Here is a 26,895-nt window from a genome sequence, read left to right as displayed (position 1 = left end):
AACCCGAAAATTGGCTGCATGTAAATGTAGTCATTGCTTCATTCTATTATTATTATTATTCATTTATTTGTTTTTATTGCCAAGTTTTTATTGCTTTTGATAGTTTTTTGGTGTTTTGTTTATTCCTTTTATTGGGTTTTGGTTTTGTTTAGTGTAAAATCTAAACGGCTTGCTTATTTAGAGTGTTTAGGCGTTTTGAAGATAAAAAAAAAAGGAGTGAATGGATTTTTTTCTGTGTGTGATGATTGTGTCCACTCACTGCACACCACATCACTGCAAACACCACATAAAAGTGAATTTTGCATCCGATGACCCCTTTAATGAGATTTATTTTAATATCATATGTTATTTTTACCTACTAGCCTATTGCTTAGTTTGATATATTCAGCAGACTGAAAAGATTTTGTCGAGTAGGCTACATTGTATCACTCGAACTTAGGCAAATGCCAGTCACAAAGCCGGTCACAATTAAAAGGATAGTTCACCCAAAAAATGAAAATTCTGTCAGTATTTGCTCACCCTCATGTTGTTCCAACCCCGTAAGACCTTCGTTCATCTTCGGAACATGAATTAAGATATTTTTGATGAAATCTAGTCCATAGGCTTCTTGGGGGATTGAAACGTGCCAGCCTCGAAAAGTTATTAAAGACATCGTTAAAATAGTCAGAGTGACTACAGTGGCTCAATCTTAAGTTTATCAAATGACGAGAACACTTTTTGAGCGCAAAAACTAACAAAAATAACGACTATTCATTTCTACTATTCATTTCTATATTTGGATAGTTCATTGAACTATCCCTTTAACAAAGCTTATTGGTGATCTAAAATGTTATCACACATTGTGATGGCAAATAGGCTTTCAAACTAAAGAAGTTCAATAATTGTCTCGCAAAATGACATCTACTGTCCTTCAACAGAGCAATAACCAGGTGGTCACCCTACTTGCAACCCAAGTCTTTCACATATAAATCAGTCTATAGGCTTTCATAGACAACCTAGGAAGATCTCCTTTTTCAAGTTTCCTTACGAGCTGTTCACACATTGGTAATAAAAAAGAAGTAATACATGACAATTCTTACATACAGCCCCTTTAAAGGGATAGTTCACTTTGAAATTAATTTTTGATATGTTTTAGCTTACCTCAAGGGCATCCAGATGTAGATGTCTTTGTTTTCACAGTATTTTCAATTTTGATATTTTTAGGTCAAACCGTTCTTGTCTGTCAGTCATATAATGCAGTTTTAGGGGGTCCACCTCAAAGAGCATGCACAGAGAAGTCCAAATTAAACATGATTTAATGACTCGTGAATGTAAGTACACACTGATGGCCTAAGACACGAAACGAGCGGTTTGTGTGAGAAAACGAACAGTATTTATATCGTTTTTGGACCACCTAAACCTGCATTATATGACTGACAGACAACAACGGTTCGACTGAAAAATGTCAAAATTGAAAACTGTGGAAACAAAGACACCTGTATCTTGGATCAAAAATGAATTTCAAAGTGAACTATCCCTTTAAGTATGTTACTGTATCTCTCTCGACTTAAGAAACATGGTTTGTTGCACTGGGGTTTAAAAAGTTGTTTTTTGCTTTCCAGGTCGTTCCAGTGTCAATTACAATCTTCAAGAGACTCGCTCTCGGCTTTCTAAAACCGTAGACCAGATCCTGCGAGATAATGTGGCCATGCCCTACTTCATACAGTTTATGGAGACTCGCTCATCTGATCACCTGGTCCGCTTCTGGCTTGAGGCTGAGAGCTTTCGGTCCACCAGCTGGTCGAGAGTCAGAGCACACAGCCTCAACTCGGTCAAACACAGCACCTTGGCCGAGCCGGCGACTGCTCTGGGATCTCCCGACTCCCCAGAAGACCCCAGCAGGCCCTCAGCTCCGGACGAGGGAGATGAGGAGGACCCCTTCTCGTCCCGGACATCCTCCAGACCTCACACCCCCAGCCCTCAGGACACTAACTCTTATACCGGGGCTCCGATAGGCCACAGGAACTCTGTTAGCTCAGAGGGGGCGGCCCGGCCTGGGACACCCCACCTGCAGCCCACCGTAAGATCAGAAACGCCCACCAGACAGCCCTCCTCCAGGACAGGCACTCCAGTTAAAGGCCAGTCTGCTGGTGGCCTCCGTGAGCTCTCTGAGAAACTAATGAAAAGTGAGTACCAATGATGGTAATCTCTAAGTGTTTTAGCTGTTTGTTTTGACATTATTCCTGCACTGAATCCCTCCAGCTATGGACGGAACGGATCGCAGTCGATCGGTAATCCGTACGGACCTGGCCCCACGGTTCGCCACGCATGAGATTCGCGGATTAACTGCTAAATTGCGTGTTTTGTCTAGCCAATTTACACATTCAAAAAATTGGCGGGTGGGAGTTTCAGATAACGCTCAAACCAAATTGGTTCCTCTTTCGCGTTTCCTTGCCCTTGAGCGCACACATAAACACAAAATGATGTCTAAATATCAATCTCGGTAAGTATTCTCTCGGTTATGTCATAAGTGAACCGGTCCGTGCATTTGGTCTTAAAGTGGCAGCACACACCTAATATTCCTACTGTTGTCGGTGTCATGAATGTTAATTAAACAACAAAGTATAGCTTTAAGAAAGATGAAACTATATTTAATTAGGCTTAATTAGTAATTTCTGTACCTGAATACAACTGTTAGTAACTTAGTAACTTAATTTTATTTAAATCTCTGCTTGTAATTTCTGGATTTGTTCTTATTTTATTACTGACTGTTCTTTTGTTTTTAATAATGTTTAAACTTTATCAGTTAGGCTAGTAGTTTTTGATGTAGTATCGAAGAATTTTAAGTGAGCTAATGAAAAGAAATGTGTGTGTGTATATATATATATATATATTCATACACACACACATTTTTTGATCCGAAAAAGGATCCGATCTGTGGCTCAAAAACCATAAACGATCCGAACTGTGAATTTTGTGATCCGTTCCACCATTAATAACTATAACGATAATGATAAAGATTATATGGTTCTAAAAATCTTTCTAAATATAAAACAATAGCAGAGTCGACACCACAAGTGTATTAGTGTAACGATAACCATATCATTGGAATCACTTTCAGAACAAATTTTTCCCAGCTGATGCCAAACTGCAGCACGTGGTTAGAATAAACAGAGCAATACTTTGCATTGGTGTGGACGCCTAATATAGTTATAGTTATGGGTCTTGGTGTGAATGGGCTTTAAGAGAAATTTCCTGCTCAAGTAACTATTGATTTCCACATACAATAATTGACCCTTCACTGAATTAAAACAGAAAACGTGTTTGCAAATTTGCAATGTAAAGCAGTAATTAGAAGCTTGTGTTTTTGTTAAAGCACTTTTAAATGTTTATTATTGGAGATGCAAATTGTATAAATGGTCTGGAGAAAAAAACTTTTGCTGATAATTTACTCACCCCCATGTCATCCAAGATGTCCACGTCATTCTTTCTTCAGTCGAAAAGAAATTAAGGTTTTTGATGAAAACATTCCAGGATTTTCTCCATATAATGGACTTCAATGGGAACCAAACGGTTCAAGGTCCAAAAGGCACTTTCAGTGGAAACTGCAAACTGTTCAAAGGGCTTTAAACAATTCCAGACGATGAATGAGGGTCGTATCAAGCGAAACGATCGCTTATTTAATAAATAAATCTCAAAGTTTAAGCTTTATAACCTCAAATGCTCGCCTTGCTCTTTTCTGTGACGCACGTTTGTGACTCTCCTGTTCGAACTCGTTCATCAAAATGAACGAATCTTTTTTCGAGTCATTTGGTTCATTCAACGAACAAATTGACTCAGAAAAAGATTTGTTGATTTTGAACAGAAGATTCACAAATGTGCGTCACAGAAGAGAGCAAGGCAAGCATTTGAGCTTATAATGAGATTTATTTTTTAAATGTGCGATTGTTTCGCTTGATAAGACCCTTATTCATCGTCTTGAATCGTTTAAAGCCCTTTGAACAGTTTGCAGTTTGCACTGAAACTGTCTTTTGGACCTTGAACCGTTTGGTTCCCACTGAAGTCCATTATATGGAGAAAATCCTGGAATGTTTTCATCAAAAACATTAATTTCTTTTCGACTGAAGAAAGAATGACATGGACATCTTGGATGACATGGGGGTGAGTAAATTATCAGCAAAAGTTTTTTCAAAAGTGAACTACTCCTTTAGTGTGAAACTAGTTAAAAGATAAAAGCAAGTATATTTTTTAGCACACTAGTTTCATGTTAACACGTGATGCTTAGCCTAAATGTTATTGTTATGCTTCAGAAACCATACAGGCATGCCTGATATATCAATACCACATTTTTTTTGTGTGTGTGTTTTTGAACTTTGACCTGCGAATTTGACGTTTGATCAGTAGAGGATCTAAATGACTCCATTAGTCAATTTAAGTTTGCAGCATTCATTAGTAATTATGCAAAACCTGCACCTAAACTTCATTTTAAACAGAGCATTCCAGAGCATGTGCTTAACTACAATGAGTTTTTCATGGTTAGTAGCTTTTTACCATTACAACATGTTCCTTTTGGATATCAGACGATGACTTCTAATCTCCATGCGGCATTGGTTTTATTGACCAGACTTGGTAAATGATCCAATTTAGCATCTTGGCAGTGGACTACAATGAACAGAAGTCAGGAGCTTAGGATCCATTTATGGCTAATACAAAGAAGCTCCAAGCTGTAAAAGCAGTGAATGGAAAAAGTCAGTTGAGCCGAAAGCCATCAAATCAGTTTAGAAGGGGAGTCAGATCCTATCAGCCCGTGGCTTCTGCACCGAGAGTATTCGGTGTCTTACACGTCTTTGTCCACCTCATTGAATTTTATAAGGCTGGATCTGGATTTTCTGAACGCCTCATATGGATTTTATGAAAAGTGCTTCAACATTTAAACATGCTCTGAAGAGATTCCTGATCACACAGACACCCATTAAAACCAAACACTTTCAACATGGCCTTTAAACACAGAGTCTTTCTTCTCAAACTTAATATGTATAGATGTATATATATATATGCACAATGGTGCATTTCAAACTTCTATAAACATGAACATATAATTCTGTAAAAGATTTAGTTTTCTGGTGTCTCTAACAAACACGGTCTTCAGTATGAAACACGCACATCGTGTATTTGAGTTTGATATTAATGTTTAACAAGGTGTAGATGTACGATTTTTCCCTAGGCCTTTGCTCTAACTGCACTAGACATTAGTTTGATTAATAGTGACACTCAAGCGCACATGAGGCTTTGATAAATAGCCATGGTTTTGAAATGTGAATTATTACAGTTCTGTGTAGAGGGATGTTGAATGTAATAAAGGTGGATTGATTCTGATGCATCTTTTCCTTTCTATCCGTTTCCAATTTGCACATATTGTGTTGTTTGTAGGTATAGAGAGGGATGCTGTTAACATTTTCACCAAGTACATATCTCCAGATGCTGCTAGGCCTATTCCCATCACCGAACAGATACGCAACGACATTGTGGGTAAGAGAATTCCTTATCACAAATGACCTCTGTGTTTAATGACCGCTTTAGAAGTACTCCTGGTTTTGAACAAAAAATATATATATTTAAGAGTAAATGAGCGCCTGGTTTTATGGATTCATCCTCTGGATGCTTGTCGTTACATACCTTATTTAAATGTTGCATATCTTCAAAATGACTGTCCTTGATTAGCTGAAATGGGCTTAAACATTTTTAAAAAGGGTTTCTGTTGGGATAGTGTAGATCTAACTTTTTTTTTCCACTTTTGCCAGCGAAAATCTGTGGTGAGGACGGACAGGTGGACCCAAACTGCTTTGTCATTGCACAATCTGTTGTTTTCTCCATCATTGATCAACAGTAAGTAATTTTGTTGCCTGTCCTTGACAATTATTGCTTTTGTATCTATAGAAGTGTACATTTATTCTTTACATGCTATGTACTCAAGAGGCAGACTGTGTAAGCATGCAGACTGACGTCTTTGGCCTTTCATGAGCATCTAGTATTTTTTAACTCTTTTACTGCCATCATTTTTGAAAAAAGTTGCTAGCCAGCGCCTGCATTTTTGTTAATTTTAACAAAAGTTTCATGGCCCCCAGAATATTTCTTTGTATGAATATCTGAAGATGCAATAAATCTAAAGAAAGAACGGACACTCTGCTTTAAAAAACAAACAAAAAAACAGCTTTAATATAGGTCCTGGGTCCAGTTTTTATTCGGTAACATTAGGCAGTTTTGATTTATATGCTGATAGACCCCAATCGACATTACTTAATTAAAAAAAAAATAAAAAATTTCCCTTCATCTCAGTGGAATAAGAATTTATGACTTTTCATACATTTTCTATCTGTACACGCATTAAAAAACTGGGCTTGTTTCGGTTGTTCTGAAGGTATGTTAAAAAAATGTTTACACTTCTGGTCTTCAGGGTCAATATGACCCCACATTGAAATGAATGGGAAATGTGAAAAAACAAAAACAAAAAAAAAAACAAAAAAAAAAACTAAATATATTTTCTTCGTGTGTCAAAAAAAAAAAATCCAGCATAAATCTGAAATTTTTTACACAGAAATGAAGGCCTAGTACTAGAGCATAAATGCAATATATCATAAAAAAAATTATATTTCATATGCAAGCTAATGGTGTAGTTGAGGAATTGTGTGGTATATGGATACAAAAGTACGTTATATCTCCAAAAACCCAGCATCAATGAATAGATGAGAAGTAAACAAAAAAATGAAATATTATTAAAAATGTATATTTTTTGTACAATTACTCAATCAATTGTTGGGGTCGTATAGACCCAGAAGTGTAAACAGGAAACGAAGACCATTTGAAGGTTAAATGTTGATGATTGCATTATTTTACATGTGCTATCTCTTGTTTCTGCCTCTTCTTCGTCTGTGTTTTAATCTGGATATTCAATTCTCTCTCAGAATTTCTAATAGCATAGCACCCTCTACCTGATAACAGTGAAAACACAAAAAGACAGAATATTCTGTCAATGACGGAGAAGCATTGTCTCTTAGATTTAAATGACGCCAAATTCTGTCAATGGCGGGGAAAGCGTTAAAACACTGTGAAGGATTTTTTTAGCTTTAAAAAATGGCTCAAGTTAAAGCTGGTTATGTCACAAAACTCTAGATCAGAGGTCTTCAACACTGTTCCTGGAGGCCCACTGCCCTGCAAAGTTTATATCCAACCTGCTTCAGCTTGTGATTTTCAAGCACTCCTGAAGAGCTTTATTAGCTGCTTCAGGTGTGTTTGACACATAATGCACTACAAGCTGTGATTGGCCTCTTGATTCTGCCTCTAATGAGATTGCTTTCTCAACATTTAAATAGTCTGGTTCAGTGTTCGCTGTAAGCTGGTCCTGCATTTCCCCTGAAACCCCCAGCTCCACCTGCCTAGATCTGCTATGGGATTTATGTGTCTATTCATGCAGCAGCGGCAGCATATCTTCCAGGTTCACAGGAGCTTGTCTGTGTATCTGTTTGCAAAAGCAAGTCCATGTACACACACAACGGCATTTGTAGATCTAGTCCGCCAAGACCAACTACATTAAAGGTGGGGTAGGCAATGTTTTTCAGAAGCACTTTTTGTCAAACTATCTTGGCTTCCTGATGGGAATCAATAATGGAAGAAAAAAATTAACTTATATCTTTTGTGGAAATCTCAGGACCAAAATATTTTCTGTCTAAATGTAATGATAGGATGTCCTACCTGCCTGTCACACATACATATTAGGATTTATGGTTGCCGGTCAGCCATGAGAAGAAAGACTCTGTGTTTAAAGGCCATGTTTGGGTTTAATGGGTGTCTGTGTGATCAGGAATCTCATCAGAGCATGTTTAAATGTTGAAGCTCTTTTCATAAAATCCATATGAGGCGTTCAGAAAATCCAGATCCAGCCTTATAAAATGCAATGAAGTGGACAAAGGCGTGTTCCCTTTTAAGACACTTAATACTCTCGGTGCTGAAGCCACGGGCTGATAGGATTAGGGCCGCACGTTATTGGAAAAAAACTGACTCTGCGATATTTAGTTTTTCTGTTATATGTATTTCGATATAACAATTTCATCAGGTGATTTGAATAGCAAGTTTTTTTAAGAATTAGGATAATTGGGGTGATTTGTATGGGGAGTGCATCTGCATAGAAAATAATAAACAAATTACAAGCCTAAATAAAAATAATAGAAGAAAGATACAAATGAAATAAGCAGTGCGTTATGTTTTTCTGGTAAATCTAACGAAATTCAGGTACAGAAATTGAAAAATCTAATTTGAAAGAAATGTTATTATTAATTAATCCAATTTATTTTGGTTAAATCTACGAAAGTGATTTTCTTTCTCTTTTGTCATTTGATTAACATTGGTGAATCCTAGATCCAATATAATGATTGTTTACAACACAAACGACTGTGCTTACTAGGATGCTCGCAGAGACAGGTTTTTTGACTTAATTTTGCATGTATGCGTGTCCGTTCAAGCTCGAAAATATATATAACTTATTTTGGCATTCACTCTATGAATCTTTGCAATTAATAAGCAAATCACATGCGTTCCTCTCCGGGAGCAGCTGCCCTGTATGGATGACGGATCGCACGTACTTCGATGTGATTATCGCAGATGCACATATCGCAATATCGATGCTAAATCAATATATAGTGCAGCCCTACTGTCAACATGTGCTTTTCCATACTTCCGCGTACCTGCTCACCAGACCTCACACATCATCAGGTCGTTCCATGAGGTAATAAAGAGTTAGACAGACAATCATTGAGCACCACAAAGAAACAGCAGCTGCCTTTTACAGTTCCTTCTGATCCAAAACAACAAGCTTATGCTGTGTTCACATCACAATTACCATAATTAGGAGATAGTAACCCGTACTTGGAGACGTTCAAGTCCTCGGACTCGAAATTATGCATTTCTATGGCAGCAGTATCAACTGTGAAATTAATCTGCAGCAGTCAGATGGTACAAGTTTGAGCTAAGGTGTTTACGTTCATTATTATTGTAATATTATTTGCTTTAGACTAGGGCTGTCAGTTAAACGCGTTATTAACGGCATTAACGCAAACCCATTTTAACAGCGTCAATTTTTTTATCGCGCGATTAACGGTCTTTTTGGCCTAGCACACTTTGTCTCTTTTTTCACAACAGGGCGTGAAATTAATCTATTAATTTCAACGAGCGCAAGACGCTGAAATGGATGCCAATAAGATTCTAAATGGAAAGGTTAGTTTTAAAAGTTACCAAATGGTCCCATTGACAAGACCAACGTGATCTGTGTGTTTTGTCGTTGTGAACTGAGCTATCATCATCGCACTTGATTGATGGCCACACACACACACACACACACACACACACACACACACACCCTTGTCAATATTAGGATCTCGTCAGTATTTCTTTCACCCTTTTATTGAGTTGAAGGAATTTCACCACACTCACGGTAAACAAGGTGTCAGACAGACAAGACTAGAAAACTCAAAAAATAAATAAATAAACTGTCCGCACACTTGAATCCTTTAAGCAAATTTAATAGCTAAATTTAATAGTTAAATTTAATCCTTAATAGCAAATTTAAATAAATTTAAAAGCTTTCGGTCAAGAAAACATGCTCAGGGCATCAAGGCTCAGGGCATCATGCTCAGGGCAACATCGTTTTAATGTGGACAGAGATCGTTTCTAATACGCAGATAAAACGCTGGTGTGGACGGAGATCGTATTCGTTTTAATTCTCCGTTTTTAAACAAAAACGCAGTAGTGTGGACGGGGCCCAAATCACCCTTTTATTGATGGACAGTGTTACATTGAGAGATTATTTGCTCCAAGTCAGAATGTTAGTGTGAAATTGAACACAGTAAATGCTAAAGTTGTCTTCAATAAAAAAAAAAAAACATTTGCACAAAGCAAGCCGATTCACTTTTCCATGTTGATAAGAGCATTAAGTTGAGAAAAAATAATAGACATTTAGGACAGATTAAAATGTGCGATTAATCGCGAGTTAACTATGACATTAATGCGATTAATCGTGATTAAATATTTTAATCGTTTGACAGTACTACTGTAAACATGAGGTAATATAAGGCCGGATTCACATATAGCGCCTAAAACGTGTAGAAAACGCTGGGTGCGCCGCATTCTCCATTTTCCAAAACGCCAGGGCGGTTGCGCTTCAGTTGGTTCTTGTCACATGACCTATTGTGTGCGTATGGTGCGCTTGCGGTATTCTGAAAAGTTGAGATGTTTTTATCTCAACGCGGCGCGGACGCATCGCTTCCATTATGAGCGCGCATACAACGCACCTACATTTGAAATAACGAACTTGAGCGCGCAAAAGACGGGATATGTGAACCGGCCCTAACGCAGTTTCGAGGCTTTGCAGACACTGCTGTGTGCAGAGTCTGCAATATCTCAGATATCCTGCTTGTAAAGCTAGCTTGCTATTGCTAACCTCTACGAAATTGCCTACCCTACCGTTAACATTGTTATATCCATTAGCATGCTAAAACTATTCAGAGATTTGTTATTAAATATATTTTGTTCCATTCCTTTGTTCTCCTTCTAGCTGTTTTTGAGTACAAACTGCTTTTGCGAGGTGTAGAGCTGGGGTTGTGCTGCCTCCAGAAAATATGCTTTGCATGGAGGTGGTTCTTGCTTCTTATGAAATTTATTTACAGGACGGGGGGCATGAATTGTTATTTTGCTTTAATTATGTTAATGTTAATTTAGATTAAATTAATGTGGCTCTCTTTGCTCTTTATTTATTTGAAATATTTGTTTATGCAGTGGCTTTTCTTTCTGTAATTACATGGAAATGTCTGGTATCTGTTTCACAGGCACTTTAGCGAGTTCTTGCGCAGCCATTATTTCTGTAAGTACCAGATCGAGGTGCTGACCAGTGGCTCTGTGTTCCTGGCGGACATCCTTTTCTGCGAGTCAGCCCTCTTCTACTTCTCTGAGGTGAGGATGCTTATTCATGACTGACCAACAGGCATCGTCTTCTGAGCATGTTTAAAGGATTTTTACATTTAGAAACCCAATTATTGCTGTTTTTCATTCATATATGCATTTTATATATACAGATGTTGAATTGTGTATATATAATGTGGCATTCTGTACCTTTTAAATGCACTTTAAAATTGGATTTAAGTGTTTCATGAGTCCAGATGTTAGGTGTCCTTTTAGAACACACTTTCAAGTTCAAATTTCAAATGTATGCATAGAGCTGTATAAGCACAGGAAATATGCTGAGCTCGACAATCTGCCCAAAACCTGTTTCAGAATAGCAGAATTCCCCAAAAGTGCAAGTGTGTGTAAAATTTGATGGATTTCTGATCCAAGACATCATTTAAAGTGCCAAGGGATTATAAAGTGGGATTGAAACCTAATTCAAAGTGTGTGCGCGTATGTGTGTGTGTCAAAATAGTACATGGAGAAGGAGGACGCAATGAATGTGCTGCAGTTCTGGCTGGCTGCAGAAAACTTTCAAGATCAGTTGGCTGCCAAGAAAGGCCAGTATGACGGACAGGAAGCCCAGAATGATGCCATGATCCTTTATGACAAGTATGTCCTATCTGAAATTCAGTATAATCTCTGTTGTGGCACATTAGTACTAGAGATGGATCAGGATGATCAACTAACCGACTTGTCATCAAATTATCTCAGTGAATTGAGTGAAAAGATTTTTTAACCTTTTTTTTAATTGGTGTTACGATAGTTGGGATAAATTTGGACAACTTCTCAAAATTCAGGTTTTAAGTCTCTTCTGCTCACCAGGACTACATTTATGTGATCAAAAATACAGTTAAAACAGTAATATTGTGTAAATATTACAATTTAATATAACAGTTTTTTTTTTTAATGTAATTTATTCCTGTGATGCAAAGCTGAATTTTCAGCATCATTAATCCAGTCTTCAGTGTCACATGATCCTTCAGAAATCATTCTGATACGCTGATACAGCATAATGATTTCTCTAGGTTTGGTAGACAGAAGACATGACAGTTCATATGTTCTCCTTAGGTATTTTTCACTCCAAGCCACAAATCCATTGGGTTTCGGTGACTCTGTAAGGATGGAGATCGAATCCAATATATGTCGAGAAGGCGGACCTCTCCCAGACTGCTTCAACACTCCACTAAGACAGGCCTGGACCACCATGGAGAAGGTGGGATACGTCACCTCAACTCTTTCATGTAAATGTGTGCAAGGGATGATAAAGATGGAAATTCATACTGAAGTTTTCTCAACCTCAGGTTTACATGCCAGGATTCCTGTCAAGCAACCTTTACTACAAGTATTTGAGTGACCTTATTAACTCTGTACGGGTGGACGAGTTCATTGGAGGAAATGCCAACACTCCGAACCAGGGCTGGACCCAGGAAAGCGACCGCAACTCGGGTGTCACGGAAGGGTCACAAGCCCAGGTCATTCACTGGTTTAATGGTGGCACAAAAGGCCACATGGCTCTTTTTTAATAATAATACAACGATTGTTCAGGAATATGGGTGAGTAACTGTTCTGATATCCCAAAATGTTTTTACTTACGGTTGCAGCAAGGTACTAAAAAAGCAGCAATCAAGATCCTGAAGAACTTCGATGAGGCGATAACGGTGGACATCGCTAGTCTGGACCCTGAGTCTCTCTACCAGAGACCATATGCTGGGTGAGTCTGGGTTTGAAACCCCCATACTTCCTTTAGGGCTGTGCGGTATGAGGATATATAATGTGGTTAGGATATAAAGTGTTTATCGTTAGAGAAGCCGCGAACAGCATGCTATGCCGAATCCAGTTCTCTTTCGTGGCTTATTGCACTTAAATGGTCAAATATACACACACAATTATGTAAAAATGTCCATCGTGTGGAGTATTCTCATAAACACAGTCAGTTATGTCGTACGTGAACAGTTGAAACGTCCAAAAACGTATATTTGTCAGTATATTTGGTCCATGCATTCAGTCTTAAAGTGACAGTAGACAAATATACCTTCTACCTTCTGTTTCAGTAATGCTATTCAAACAAGACAGAAAATCACTCAATTCTCTTGACTGGACTGGATAACCTTTGTATCTTTAATAAGAATCAATTTATATTTAATTTGTTTAGAGAAGACTATGAAGTGTTTTATTTTTACTTTTGATTATTCAATTTCTGCAGTATTTCTTACATAACACCCACCCCAGATAGCAAACTGACATTGAATCAACGTGGAAACGACGTCTCTCATGACATTGAAACAACGTTGATTTGCTCATCGAATTAACGTTGAACCAACGTCAGACGCGGCATTCTTCAAAGCTAAATGAAATCGAAAATTGCTTTGCTTTCATAACGTTGAAACAACGCGTTGATTTCAAGTTGATTTTCCGTTAGTTTTGAAAGAATGACGCATCTGACGTTGGTTCAACGTTAATTCGATGAGCAAAACAATGTCAGATCAACGTTGTTTCGATGTCATATTTCCACGTTGATTCAATGTCAGTCTGCTATCTGGGACTGTTATGGTGCGTTCACACCGGATGCGAATAACGAATGATTTCAATGTTAAGTCAATGCAAAGACGCGTTACGCGCGTAAAAAATTCCTGCGGCGCGATTGAGGCGTGTAGCATGGCGCGGAAGACGCGAATACGCCTCATTCGTGCGTCAAGTTCGTGCGAATTGAGCGTCTGGTGCATTAAGCGAGTTACGTGCGAATGATTTAGTTAGTGCCATTTGTGCATTCACACGTTTGACGTGAATTCGCGTCTGCTGCCCGAGTTCAAAAATCTGAACTTTGGCGTGAATTTTCGCCGCGTTAACCAATCAGGAGCCTAGCTGCTTGCTCACGTGGTGAAGTGTCTGGATGCTTCAATAAATTATTTTGTAATATGACTAAAAGCATGGTGGGATTGTGCACAACAAAGCAAATATTTTATCACTTAAAACATTATTTCAATATACGGGACATGTTCATTTTGTATTGAATGTTATTCATTCCATATCTAGATTAGATGAAATAGTATTATGATGTAAAGACAATCAACATATGTGCATAAGTTCGTGTCTGGACGTGAGAGAGAAAATCACAGGACAAGTTAATAACTTTTGGAAGCTGGCTCTATTTATCATCAAAACAAAAATAAATGACAGCTAGATTAGGTGGATGAGGGCGAGGGTGATCCTCGGTCCGATGCGGGACAACAGGTCATCAAACTGGGCGCGGGATAGGCGGAAGTACCGCTGCCAGCGGCCGTCATCCAGCGCAGCTCCTGGAGCGAGCAAATGGTGAAACTAGCCAAACGATTCGCCTCCGAAGCGTCTGGTGGACACAAACATAGGCCTACGGCGACGATGATCCCCACGCCACTGTTCTGCTCTCCAGAGTAAATACAGAGCGGTGACTCTCTCGATAAATGCTCGGTCAACATAAAAACAATGGCCGCCAACGGATTTCGATTCTGACGCGCGTACATTTCGCTTCAAACTTTTGTTTTTACGCGCGTCAGTTTCACTCTTGACACGCGAATTAACACAAGCGTCAAACTAGACGCGTCAGGCGCGAATTTGACGCGCTATTCGCGTCCGGTGTAAAAACAGCATAACACCTACTGTACATCGTAGTTTATTTATTTAGTTTCTTTGTTCTATTGTGTATTCCTGTTGTTTGTATTATTTGCTGCTTTATTCTTCTTTTTAATAACAAAAATAAAATGCATTCATATAATCATGATTTCAGGCTGACGTAGATGGAAAAAATAAGCACTTGAATTAAAATATGTACATTTTCCCGGCACATAAAATGTTAGCTAAAAATAAAATGTACTATTTTTTTTGTGGTCCGATTGGGCTTGCAGAAAAAAGATCCTTATTGTTGAGGCCTGGTGTTACAGGGCTCCAGACTGCGACCAAATAGTCGCATTTTGCGACCAAAATTTGAGAGTGTGCGACTGAATTTTACATCCAGTCGCACATGTGCGACCAGTAAATTTGCCACACATTAAACGCATGGTAAAGCGTGTGGAAGGGGCGCGTCAATGAATCCGTGACAAGAATAGCGCGCGTAAACGCCTGTGGGAAGGAGACGGAAACAAATATCACAACCTGATGTGCGTCTGAGCAATCAGCGATCTATCGACTCGTTATTCGTCACCTAGCAGCGAATGCAAACAAAATGAAAGTGGAACGAATATAATTAGGACCGTGGAGCAGCCGCAGCGATCTGAACCATTGACAGTAAAATAAAGCCCCAACTTGCCAGTCGCGGGCCGATCTCGCTCACGCAACTACTGTTACTAGGCGATCCAGTGAAGAAATCCATTGAATTCGCCTCAGAATTAATAACATCAACACCACGTGATCCAGTGAGAAACACTCCGATTCGGCGCAGAGTTTATAGACCATATCAGATCAAACAGCGCTGACGTGGAAACATGGAGAAACACTTATAGAAGGCTTTCAGTCCACAAATCAGCCTAACAGAACCATGGATTTAGGCTAATATAGTAAGTTAACTCTAACCATAAATATGATAATGTGTAAGAAATAGTCAAATGCTTACAAATAGCCTACTACACATCCTTTCCCAGCACTTAAATAATATCATATATATAAATGTTTTATTTTTTTGTATTTTTTTATGTGATTACCAACACATTTTTTGTTAATCCTTTAAAGATTGTCCTAAAACGAAAAACAAAGATGTTGGAAAACTCTTATTTAAACACTAAAAAAATAATAATAATACCATTGTAAACAGTAGGATGTTTATTCGCAATTTTCACTCCATATACATATTTTCACTACTTTTATTAATTAATATTAAGACATTATAAATGATAACTAAAGTTAATTTCATCTACACCCTAAATTAAGTTTAGTAATTTATTGTCAGCCCCAGTGCTACCAGAATTTTTTTTTTTGTCCTGTGAAAAACATTAAAATAAAACAGCATATCATAATGTTAAGTCTGTTTATTATTAAAGAATTTTTCATTATTACAGTTATTTTGGGGGAAATTTGAATAATTGCATTGCAAGCTGATTTAAGGTGTGCCCCTAAATTTTCTGCTTGCGCTCCTAAAATTTTCAGTCAGGGGCAACAGCGCTCCTAGTAAAAAAAGTTAGTCTGGAGCCCTGTGTTATACACAAAATATTCAGATCTAGATTCATTGTGTTTTGCTTTCATCTCAGAAGAATGACCTTTGGAAAGGTGAATGAGCTGGGCCAGTTCATCAGAGAAGCCGAGCCAGAACCAGATGTGAAGAAGTCCAAGGGTAGGACACACACACACAGATTTGATTTTTCTCCTCTCTCTCACTTAAACACACTTGCACATGTTTTGTTCTGTGAGTTGTCTCTTAGTTATGACATGCTGAAGTGCTCTTGTGTGGAGAGTGTTGCCATGGCTATAAGTAGCCGGTGATGTGGGGTGATTGTGGTGAAGAGCGGTGGAAAGCAGGATACAGCTCTCTCCAGCTCGCTCACTTTCACTATTTCCTTTCTGACAGGTTCAATGTTTTCTCAAGCAATGAAGAAATGGGTGCAAGGAAACTCAGATGAGGTGTGCACCTGCTTGTTGCATTCCTATTACATGTGGCATCTTTTTAATCAATGGTAATTGATTTAAGCTGGTTATGCTTCATGATATACTGACTTTGTTTTTGGTTTCAGGCACAAGAAGAGATGGCATGGAAGATTGCAAAGATGATCGTAAATGATGTCATGCAGCAGGGACACCATGAAAGCCCTGAAGTAAAGTCAACAAAAGTACACCATATTATTTTGTCTTTGCATTCATGCTTTAACTTATGGGATAGTTAACCCAAAAATGAAAATTCTGTCATTTAATTCAAGTCATTCCAAACCCAGACTTACTTTATTCTTTGGAAAACAAATGTGATTTCTCAATCTGTGTGCTTCTCATTTGCGAAGTGATGCACACACACACACACACACACATATGCGAGATATAAAAGTCGCAATTGCCTGTTATAAAGTCAAAATTGCGTGATATAAAGTAGCAATTCCGTGTTATAAATTCAGAAATGTGAGATTTAAACTATTCTGAGGGGGATAAAGTTGTCGGAATTTCAACATATAAACTCGCAATTATGTGTTGAAGTCAGAATTGCGAGATGTAAACTTGCAATTGTGAGAAAAGTCAGAATTGTGAGATAAAAAGTCGCACTTCTGTCTTTTTTTTCCCTCAGAATTGTGACTTTATATCACGCAATTCTGACTTTATATCTCACAATTCTGACTTTATATCTCGCAATTCTGACTTTATATCTCACAATTGCGACTTTATTTCTCACAATTCTGACTTCACATCTCGCAAGTGTGAGAGAAAACGTTGCAACTATTTATTTATTTATTTTTTACTCAGTGGCGGAAACAAGCTTCCATATTGGTTTGATTCAATATTCTTATGATTTTAAATTTCTGTCTGAATATCTTCAGAAGGTGTGCAGAATCTGATCTGTTCTGTTTTCATCAGCTATGAGCCTCTGGTTCAGTGTGGAAGCAGCTCGTATCATCCCTCCTGACGCCCAAACAACCTGAAGACCAACACAGAGCTGAACTGCGTTAACATATCAGTGAGGACCGAAAGAGGCATTCCGTGACTTCCTGCATGTGTTTGTGTGTGAGAGCCTGAGTGTTTAGATATGCACACTAATAGCCAAAATAAGATTTCTGTATGATCCACCCCATCATTTCTAGCACTCAGAAGGATTTGTGTTTATTTTTTGAAGAGGTGCAAAATGAGTTAAAGTACAGACGTAAATAAACCAGTCAACCAAGAAGCGAGAGCTGTCGCACAGCCGGGCCAACAGAACAAGACTGAATGAACACTGACACAAGCTGTGGAATTTCAAAAACCAGCTGAGTCGCTGTCGCGTTTAGCTTTTACCATGTCGACCGACGTTAAGCACACGGGAATCTGAACTGGAACTGGTCTACGAAGTGGCGGTGACTAGTTTACTACGATTTTTCCGTTCTTATCTCACACTTCTCTTTTATCTTTCTTTTTCATTCACCTTTTTAAAGAGTGGCTGTTAAGTGCTTAGGTCCTTTTTTAGTACAAATAAAGAGAAAAACAAAAATGCAGAAATCCCCAAGGTGGCTATGTACAGTTTTATGGTATGCCATAGTGGATGTAAGTCAATCAGTGTCTGAGACTGTTCTGTCCCGCTCTCATGGAGCCGAAGTGACTGATGTTACGTTTGAAACTGGAATGGGAACAGGAGAATGTTCCCGGACTGCAGAACTTCATCTAAAACCTGATTCGAGACTGTAGAGATACGCAAACTGAACTGCAATGTTTATCCCCGTTCTATATAAATGTGGATTCCTGGTTTACCGCCATATATTAATGTTAGCTCTTTTTATGGTGATTGTCTTTTTTTTTTTTTGTATGATATGTCAAAAATCTGTCTAAGCAAATCTCAATGATGACTGTTTTTGAATCGCGTACTTGGACATGAAGTTATTGCTTTGGACCTCATTGAGATGTGGACGAGAAACAGACAAACGACTTTTGGTACTATGTACCACTAATATGTTTTCTGACATAAATGTGTACTTAATCTATAATATATTTAAATGTGTTTGATTTAAATACATATAATGTTGAAACGTCCCTTGACTAAGTGTTTGTCTTTTGTATTTGTCTTTACCTGTGTAGGCAGGATATACCGATATGCACTGTGAAACTGGATTTGGGCCCAAAGTATTGAGCATAACTCAGTTAAAAATGAATTAAGAGAAAATTAAGTTACGCTAAAGTCAATTTTAGATAAATAAAAAGCATGCATTTAAATTGTGTAGGCGGGGCTTACAGTGAAAAGTTCTCATTGGCTAGTGTTTTGGCACGACAGTTCATCGAAATATTGTTTTGCTTTCCACCTCACATTAGTTCCAAAGAAAATGCAAAAAGCATTAAAGGAGTAGTTCACTTTTGAAAAAAACTTTTTCTGATAATTTACTCACCCCCATGTCATCCAAGATGTCATCCATGTCATTCTTTCTTCTTCAGTCAAAAAGAAATTAAGGTTCTTGATGAAAATATTTCAGCTTTAAAGGGCTTTTAAACGATTCCAGACGATGACTAAGGGTCTTATCAAGCGAAACAATCGCTCATTTAATAAATAAATAACAAAGTTTAAGTTTTATAAGCTCAAATGCTCGCCTTGCTCTGTTCTGTGATGCACGTTTGTGACTCTCCTGTTCGAACTCGTTCTCGAGTTATTCGGTTAATTAAACGAACGAATTGACTCGGAAAAAGATTCCTTCATTTTGATGAACGAGTTCAAACAGGAGAGTCACGAATGCGCATCACAGAACAGATCAAGGCAACCATTTGAGCTTATAAAACTTAAACTTTGTTATTTATTTATTAAATGAGCGATCGTTTCGCTTATTCATCATCTGGAATCATTTAAAGCCCTTTGAACAGTTTGCAGTTTGCACTGAAAGTGTCTTTTGGACCTTGAACCGTTTGGTTCCCACTGAAGTGCATTATATGGAGAAAAATCCTGGAATGTTTTCATCAAAAACCTTAATTTCTTTTCGACTGAAGAAAGAAAGACGTGGACATCTTGGATGACATGGGGGTGAGTAAATTATCAGCAAAAGTTTTTTCAAAAGTGAACTACTCCTTTAAAATACACTCACCGGACACTTTATTAGGTACACCTTGCTAGTGCCGGGTTGGACTCCATTTTGCCATCAGAACTGCCTTAATCTTTAGTGGCATAGATTTTGGTTCACATTGACATGTAGTTGCTGCAGATTTGTCTGCTGCACATCCATGATGTGAATCTCTGCTCCAGCACATCCCAAATGTGGTCAATTGGGTTAAGATCTGGTGACTGTGGAGACCATTTGAGTAAAGTGAACTCATTGCCATGTTCAAGAAACCAGTTTGAGAGGATTTGAGCTTTGTGACATGCTATCATGCTGGAAGTATCAATCAGAAGATAGGTGCACTGTCGTCATAAAGGGATGGACATGGTCATTGGTCAGCAACAATACTCAGGTAGACTGGGGTTTAAATGAACAGTAGCTTGAACTGTCGCCTCAGATTCCTGTTCTGAGCTGAGTTCTTCTGCTTTCAGAGACACTCTTTTGCTGACGAGTGGTTATCTTGAGTTACTGTTGCCTTTCTATCAGCTTGAACCAGTCTGGCCATTCTCCTCTGATCTCTGGCATCAGCAAGGCATTTTCGCCAACAGAACTGCTGCTCACTGGATATTTTCTCTTTTTCTGACCATTTCCTGTAAACTCTATAGATGGCTGCTTGAAAATCACAGGAGATCAGCAGTGTCTGAAATACTCAGGTCAGCCTGTCTGGCACCAACAACCATTCTGTAAGTCACTTGAAGGGTTAGTTCACCCAAAAATGAAAATACTGTCAGTAATTACTCACCCTCAAGTCGTTCCAAACCCGTAAGACTTTCATTCATCTTCTTCACAAATGAAGATCTTGTTGATAAAATCTGACAGCTTTCTGTCCCTCCATTGCTACGCTGTCCCCTTGAATGTTTCAAAAAGTTCATAAAGAGAAAAAATATATATGAATTGATTGGTTTAGTCCAATTATTGTGAAGAGACTCCATTGCTTATGAACAGATTTAATTTATGCTTTTATTTAAACATTGATTAGTGAACATAAAAGAAGCTCAAATGAATCTGCTTGACATGGGAAAGCAAACCTCGAGTCATTGGTTCTTGCAGAAGCTCAAACGGGCTGTTTAACACGAGAATGAACCTCATTTGTTCTTGCACTTCAAGCGAACATGCGTTTACCACAACTGATGTGTGAGTTGATGAATGTTTATTTGTGAACAAAAGCATAAATTCAATCCTTTCATCATATAAAGCAATAGTGTCTCTTCAGAATATATGGACCGAACCGCTCAATTCATATGGTTTAGTTTTACGATCTCAATAAACTTTTTGAAACACCAAAGTGCGTAGCTGTCAATGGAGGGACAAAAATGGGACAGAAATCGCTCAGATTTCTTTAAAAAATATCTTCATTTGTGTTTCAAAAATTAACGAAAGAGTTTGGAAAATGAAGACGAGTAATTAATGACAGAATTTTTATTTTTGAGAACTAAGTTATCCCTTTAAATCACCCCAATAGAGAGCCTAAGTCCCGCCCCTCCGCTTCCGGCTCATGGGACCTTATTTCGGAAAAAATATGAATGGTAGTCAATGGCGAGAGACAACTTATCTTTTTATTCCGTCTGAACTGTGCCCTCAATTACATATATGATGTTTTTCAATTTAAAAGATAATTCTGAAAGTCAAAAACGTCGCAGTTTGTCATACAACAGAAGAGTAACATTTAGTTTTATGTGAAAATCGCTCAGAAACGAGATCCGCTGCTCGTGTGTGTGCAGTCTCGTACAAAACACTCAGGTAGGACGGCGTAACGTTACGATTATAACGGAAGACTGTAGAAACAATGACAGACAGCCTCAGTAAAGTTAGCTTCATTCATTGGGAGAAAATGTGCGCCTTTGGGGTTTGTAGTCTTTGTGGTCGACCGGAAGGGGAGGGACTTAAGGGGGTCGCACACCTGGCGCGCAGTGCAGCGCCGCGTCGCGCCACGTCTAGAACAATTCACAGGTATCGCACACCGGACGCGCACATTCTATTCGGACGAGCTCAGTTTTGAATCAACTCCTGGTAGAAGTCAAGAGCTGCAAGATGGGTGAGTTTAAACTGGATGTATATTTTATGTTAAGTGAATAAAATAGCTGATGTTTGAACGTTATTAACCAAGTAAACGTGTCTATCACCTTGTTAAGTCTGTTATTTTGTTGTAATCCGTTGTCTAAGCAACTACTTCATTGATTACTCCCTACTCCTTCATACTACTCCCTACTTCATTGATGAGTTTTTCTTCGTCCATTTCGCTCCGAGAAATTACCTGAAGTGTGTTGTGACCTGGTAAATCCAATAGGTGGCTCTACACGACCGTGAATAACTACGTGAGGCAAACGTTACATCGCCTATGCATTAATATTTCGCACTGATGGGTTTAGACTGGTAATAACTATAACCCAGTTAGTGTATGGTTAATATGATAGAGTATTGAAAAATGGATTTAAAAAGGCTATGTTTGTTTTACATTTTTTCCCAATCTGGCTCTCTATCTGATTGCTTCAGCAAATCGTATTTACCACGTTGCTGCCATATGATTGGCTGATTAGATATTCGCGTTAACTTCAGCAGCATAAAGTGGCCGCAGGTGAGTGTATATTTTTTCCTCCCATCACATATTCACAATGTTACCGTTGGGGCTCGAGGGGTGATTTCTAGCCATGTATATTATATAAATATCCATGATGTTTGTTCTCTGATGATTTAAACTATGTAATGTGTCTATATTCTCATATTTAAAGGGAAAAATCCATGGTATATGGTAAATCACCACCAGAGGGCAGTGTAAGACGCTTTCACACTTTTTGGAAATGTTCCACTTCAAACTCCTAATACGATAGCTCAAATATGAATCATCATACTTGTTTTTATTATTGTTTAGATTTCTGGATTATACTCTGTCATCTTATATTTAATAATGTCCCTTTAATGGTGCGGGTATGTTGAAATTAGCCAGGCGAACGAAGCACAGAGCACGAAAACTATTATGATGGTATTATAAATTTCAGGTTTTGGGGGAAAAATACAATTTGATTCAGTTTTTCATGAATCAAAAACTCGTCTGAACACTTTGCGGTGGCGGTGACGCCCACATCCATGTGACTGTGACAGGCTTGTAGCGCAGTAAGTTTGTGCTCTCACTCCTGCAGCGCGCGAGCAGCGACTCAGTGTCGAGAGGAAGATGGTGATGATGATGATGATGAGGATGGTGGTGGTTATATGTGGGCTGTGATTAATACAAGCAGATAGGATTCAGATCTGACTACATAGTGATCGAGCACCTGCTGTGGCTGCTCAGAGTGCTTTCAGAGCTCTGGGTGTGACTGTTGTCTTTTGTCCTCCACCTGCCTCCTCTCAGTCAGATGAATTAACTGGAATATCTTCTGTATTAAACTGGATCGTGCTGGAATTACATTAAGCTGAAAAGTTGTGTACGCTCACTAGTTCACTGGTGCATCTGATCTGGCTCTCAGTGGCACTCTCAACGTATCGGCAACTCATGTGTGTTGTTTATGTGATTAGTGGTGCTCATCTGATGTCACACAGTGGGTGAGCGCGCTCCAGATGCACGCGCTGTTTGATCGGAATTGGAAAGGGCTGGGAATCGATCTGTCTCCGGTCTCGTTACCCCACGGTGCCGTGAGGATGTTCAGCTGTGTCGGGTGTTTTTGGGTGCTCCTGTCCTCCTCCCTGGTCGCGATTTGCAGTTTCAGTTTCATCTCTCCCGCATGGATAGTGAAGGACCTCCTGAAAAACAAGGACTCCGTGAGTTTCGGGCTCCTGTGGCACTGCTCCGAGTCTCAGGATCATATGTACAGATGTTACACCTTCGGCGGGCTGGGGAAATTTCAAGAGATTCCTTCAAGTTCTTGGCAGGTAGGCTGGATATGGCTATATGGTTAACATATGAGGAAAAATAAAATACTAATCTAAAACGGTATTTGGTATAAATGTTGAAGACGCTGCAACTTTTGAATCAAACGCAGCCTGATAAAATTACTTCGACATCAGTTTGAATTGCTCGTGCACAAGAAGCAACAATCGCACAGGGGAACTTTTCTGTGCTGATTTTAAAGAAATGTTGCTTCTATTAAGACATTTTTAGTTTTAAAGAGTTGGTTAAAACATATAAAAACTTTAGGTAACTCTTTATTTTAGTGTCCTTGTTACACATTACATGTTACTGTAGCCTAGTAATAAATTACTGGTGTGCATAATTAAATGCAAAAAAACCTATTCTTATCCTAACCATAATAAGTACACAGCACGTAGTTAATTAATATTACTTGGTACTTAATTATATAATTACAATGCAAAAAGGAGTTGATGACACCATAAAATAAAGCATAACCAAAGTTTTTTATTACTTTAATGTCTTCCCTATTTTGTAAAGTGTTGAAATGTTATAGGCTACGTTAATCTTTTTTCTAATTCATAAAGTGTTAAAAAATTGGCGAATTTCAACTGTCTACTTCTTTCAACCTTGATATGTAGCTACCCCTATTGGTATTGTGACCGTTTAAACATCAGAAATGTCATTTTGAGCTTTTTTTGTTGCACTTTAGTTTAAGGTGACTTCACAAATGTACTTAGGCTACAATAACAGTAACTAACCCTAAACCAAACCCTAACTAAGTTCGTTAATTCATATTACTCAGGACTTAATTGAGTAAGAACAATGTCACCTTAAATAAAGTGTGAACTTTTTTTTAAATATAGTGTCATTATTCCAAAAGTCCAAGTTTTTCTCCAAAAAGTGATAAAATTGTCATTACAGTATCATGAATTCACACAATCCCACATTACTCCAATCTAGATTAGCTATACCTATTGGTTGTTGGTTCAAGTCTATGATCAGGTATTGTAGGACATTTAATGAATGTTTTAAAGAGAAAAAAAACACAAGTGTGGAGACTTATTTCAGAATTGCAAGTATAGTCAAAAGTGCCTTAATTGAATAATCAACATTATATTCCTTTTTTATGTTTCTTTGAAATAACATGGATTGTGAAAGGTGCTATATTAAAATATATAGGCTAATCACATGGTATTGATGACTTCTGGCACATTCCCTCTTCATGATGGGAAATAAAAGCACAAACGTTGCTTATCTCAGTGCAGGACCATGGTTTTCAGTCATTTGACATACAGATCTATTCTTAGCAGCAAAGTGCAGTCATTTTCAATAATTCAAAGCCCATAAAGCTAGAGTAGAAATGGGACCATCCCAGTAAATGCTGATCAGTCATACTTCCAAGAATAAAAACATAGTTTAACACATCCTGTTGAAATTTCCTTTTGCAGTTTACAACCTTGTAACCTTTGCAAATTATCCAGTGTCTAAAATGGGGTCACTTGAAAAAAAAAATCCATCACTTAAGCAATGGGATTGTGCCAATAGAGGCTCATGATATCCTGGAAGGTTAGTCATACATGAGTGTTTATCAGACTTCATCGGACTGTCCTCAATAAACTCAGCTGATTTGTCCTTGGGGAACGTGACTTTTCACTTCACCCATGCTGCTGTGCACCTAATGTGACCATTATAATAGCAAACATATTACTCTGGATTATATAAAATGCTTAAAAGTTGCATCTTTTTTTCACACTGTTAACTTTCTACTGCCTTTGGTTCATTTTGACCCTTTTTCAGTCAAAATACACTATAAATACATTGTTTTTTGAAATTGGAAAAAGGCTTTGTCACACTGTCAGAATGCTGAAACAAACACATTTCACAACATCTTTTTTTTTTTTTTTTTTTTTTTTTTAAACACTCTTTAGAAAAAAAGTGTTAAAGTCCCCCTGTGGTGAAAATCAAGCTTTTAGTGTTGTGGTGTTTTTAATGTGTTTTAAGACAAACCATGTGCAAATTCAAAGTATTTTTTCCCTTAAAACCGCAGTGAACCAAAGACAGTCTCAAAAACACGGTTTGAAATTGCTGGTGTTTCTGATGTCACAGACTACCTTGTAACCAATCACGTCAATGTGTGATCGTCAATGAGTGCCTTTGAGCTGGTGTGAGTGAGTGGAGGTGGGGATCATTTGCATATTCATTGATCTGCATGGACTAAATGAGGTATGTACTATTTTAAGGCACGAAGAAAACATTTTTAAAGGAAAAAAACATTTAAATATGTCATTTTGGTGATCAAATATAAGTTTTAAGGGATAAAACTATTGACTACAGGGGGACTTTGAATTTGACCCATATTTGACCTTTCACCACTGGCATTTCAGCATTTAAGCAGCGTTGAATTCTTAAAGGTGCTAAATGTAGCTTTTCTTCTAAAATGAAACCTTTTTAATTGCCTGTGTGTGGAGGGGTTGTAATCACACGTTACAATGATCCACTTGTCGGGTTTTGCTATTACCTCTGAAGGCCAGTATTCCTATTTCTATGTGAAGTTTCCGGGTCGGATTTTGTTCGAGCACATGTAAGAGCACGAGCGCTCTTGTAAAAATTGGTTGCAATCTGAAACATCACAGATAGAGGCCACTAAAAAATACATATAGCACCTTTAATGAATCATATAGAATTCTCCTTCATTTTCTAATTGTAATTTTGTCTTTAAACACTACCTGACAACAAAAACTGCCACTCTTTCATAAAACCTGTAGTACAATAGTTTGCTTTGCGTTAGTTGGAAATGTGGATTTATTGTTATGGATGTGGAAAGTGGGGTCACATTGACAGCTCCTGATATAATGGGGATTTATGTGTGAAATGAGTCTGAACTAAAATGACAGCTCTGTGTGCATTTTGTTAATTGAACCGAGTAATACACATGTTGTTATGAAATGTGTCTGGTATTATGAACTGCTAAAAGGGATGACAAAAAGAGGACACCCGTTCATTGAGGTTGTGTCCTGATGTTCTTTTTACTCCAGTAAAATATTGTGTTGCTCAATATTTAATTATATGAGGGGTCTTAAGACCTGTTGTATTCTAGTCAATAATTCATTTTTTAAAAATTTCTTAGGACATTAAAGCTATGTTCAGACTGCAGGCAAAAAAGATTTTTCTCAAAAAAAGCGCCCTGTTTCAGAATGGTAGTCCTTTTGCTTGGACATAACATTTGAACACTGTATGAATATTTCCAGCATTTTCATCACTAATGTTCTCTACACATATGACAGTTTGAAATCTAATTCAGACTGTGACGCATCTGTTAAAATCTGATTGGACTCCCATATCAAACCACTTCCATATGTGGTTGGAATC

The 26,895-nt window shown here is 38.0% G+C and overlaps 2 protein-coding genes across 4 annotated transcripts in view; both read left to right on the top strand.

Moving 5' to 3' along the window:
- The window catches only part of akap10 (A-kinase anchoring protein 10), a 28,941-nt gene extending 10,305 nt beyond the window's left edge, over nt 1-18,636 (top strand). The window contains exons 4-15 of one of the 3 annotated variants that reach the window (XM_089129875.1): nt 1,602-2,165; nt 5,410-5,508; nt 5,781-5,865; nt 10,854-10,977; nt 11,444-11,580; nt 12,040-12,184; nt 12,273-12,443; nt 12,573-12,682; nt 16,191-16,270; nt 16,505-16,557; nt 16,668-16,763; nt 17,494-18,636. In XM_089129875.1, coding sequence (XP_088986001.1) covers nt 1,602-2,165; nt 5,410-5,508; nt 5,781-5,865; nt 10,854-10,977; nt 11,444-11,580; nt 12,040-12,184; nt 12,273-12,443; nt 12,573-12,682; nt 16,191-16,270; nt 16,505-16,557; nt 16,668-16,763; nt 17,494-17,499 — 1,670 coding nt within the window. In that variant the 3' untranslated portion in view covers nt 17,500-18,636. Of the gene's footprint in view, nt 1-1,601; nt 2,166-5,409; nt 5,509-5,780; nt 5,866-10,853; nt 10,978-11,443; nt 11,581-12,039; nt 12,185-12,272; nt 12,444-12,572; nt 12,683-16,187; nt 16,271-16,504; nt 16,558-16,667; nt 16,764-17,493 lie in introns of all 3 variants that reach the window. The other 2 variants (XM_089129876.1, XM_089129874.1) reach the window with 2 other exon arrangements.
- Nucleotides 18,637-23,116: 4,480 nt separating this feature from the next.
- Nucleotides 23,117-26,895, top strand: part of lhfpl7 (LHFPL tetraspan subfamily member 7) — a 157,015-nt gene continuing 153,236 nt past the window's right edge. The window contains exon 1 of the mRNA XM_039662441.2: nt 23,117-23,546. Coding sequence (XP_039518375.2) covers nt 23,235-23,546 — 312 coding nt within the window. The 5' untranslated portion in view covers nt 23,117-23,234. The remainder of the gene's footprint in view (nt 23,547-26,895) is intronic.

This window comes from Pimephales promelas, chromosome 4 (genome assembly GCF_988280905.1).
Source record: "Pimephales promelas chromosome 4, fPimPro1.hap1.1, whole genome shotgun sequence".
NCBI lineage: Eukaryota > Metazoa > Chordata > Actinopteri > Cypriniformes > Leuciscidae > Pimephales > Pimephales promelas.
The sequence above is the reverse complement of the archived record's forward strand: the minus strand, read 5'-3'. Positions and strand labels throughout refer to the sequence as shown.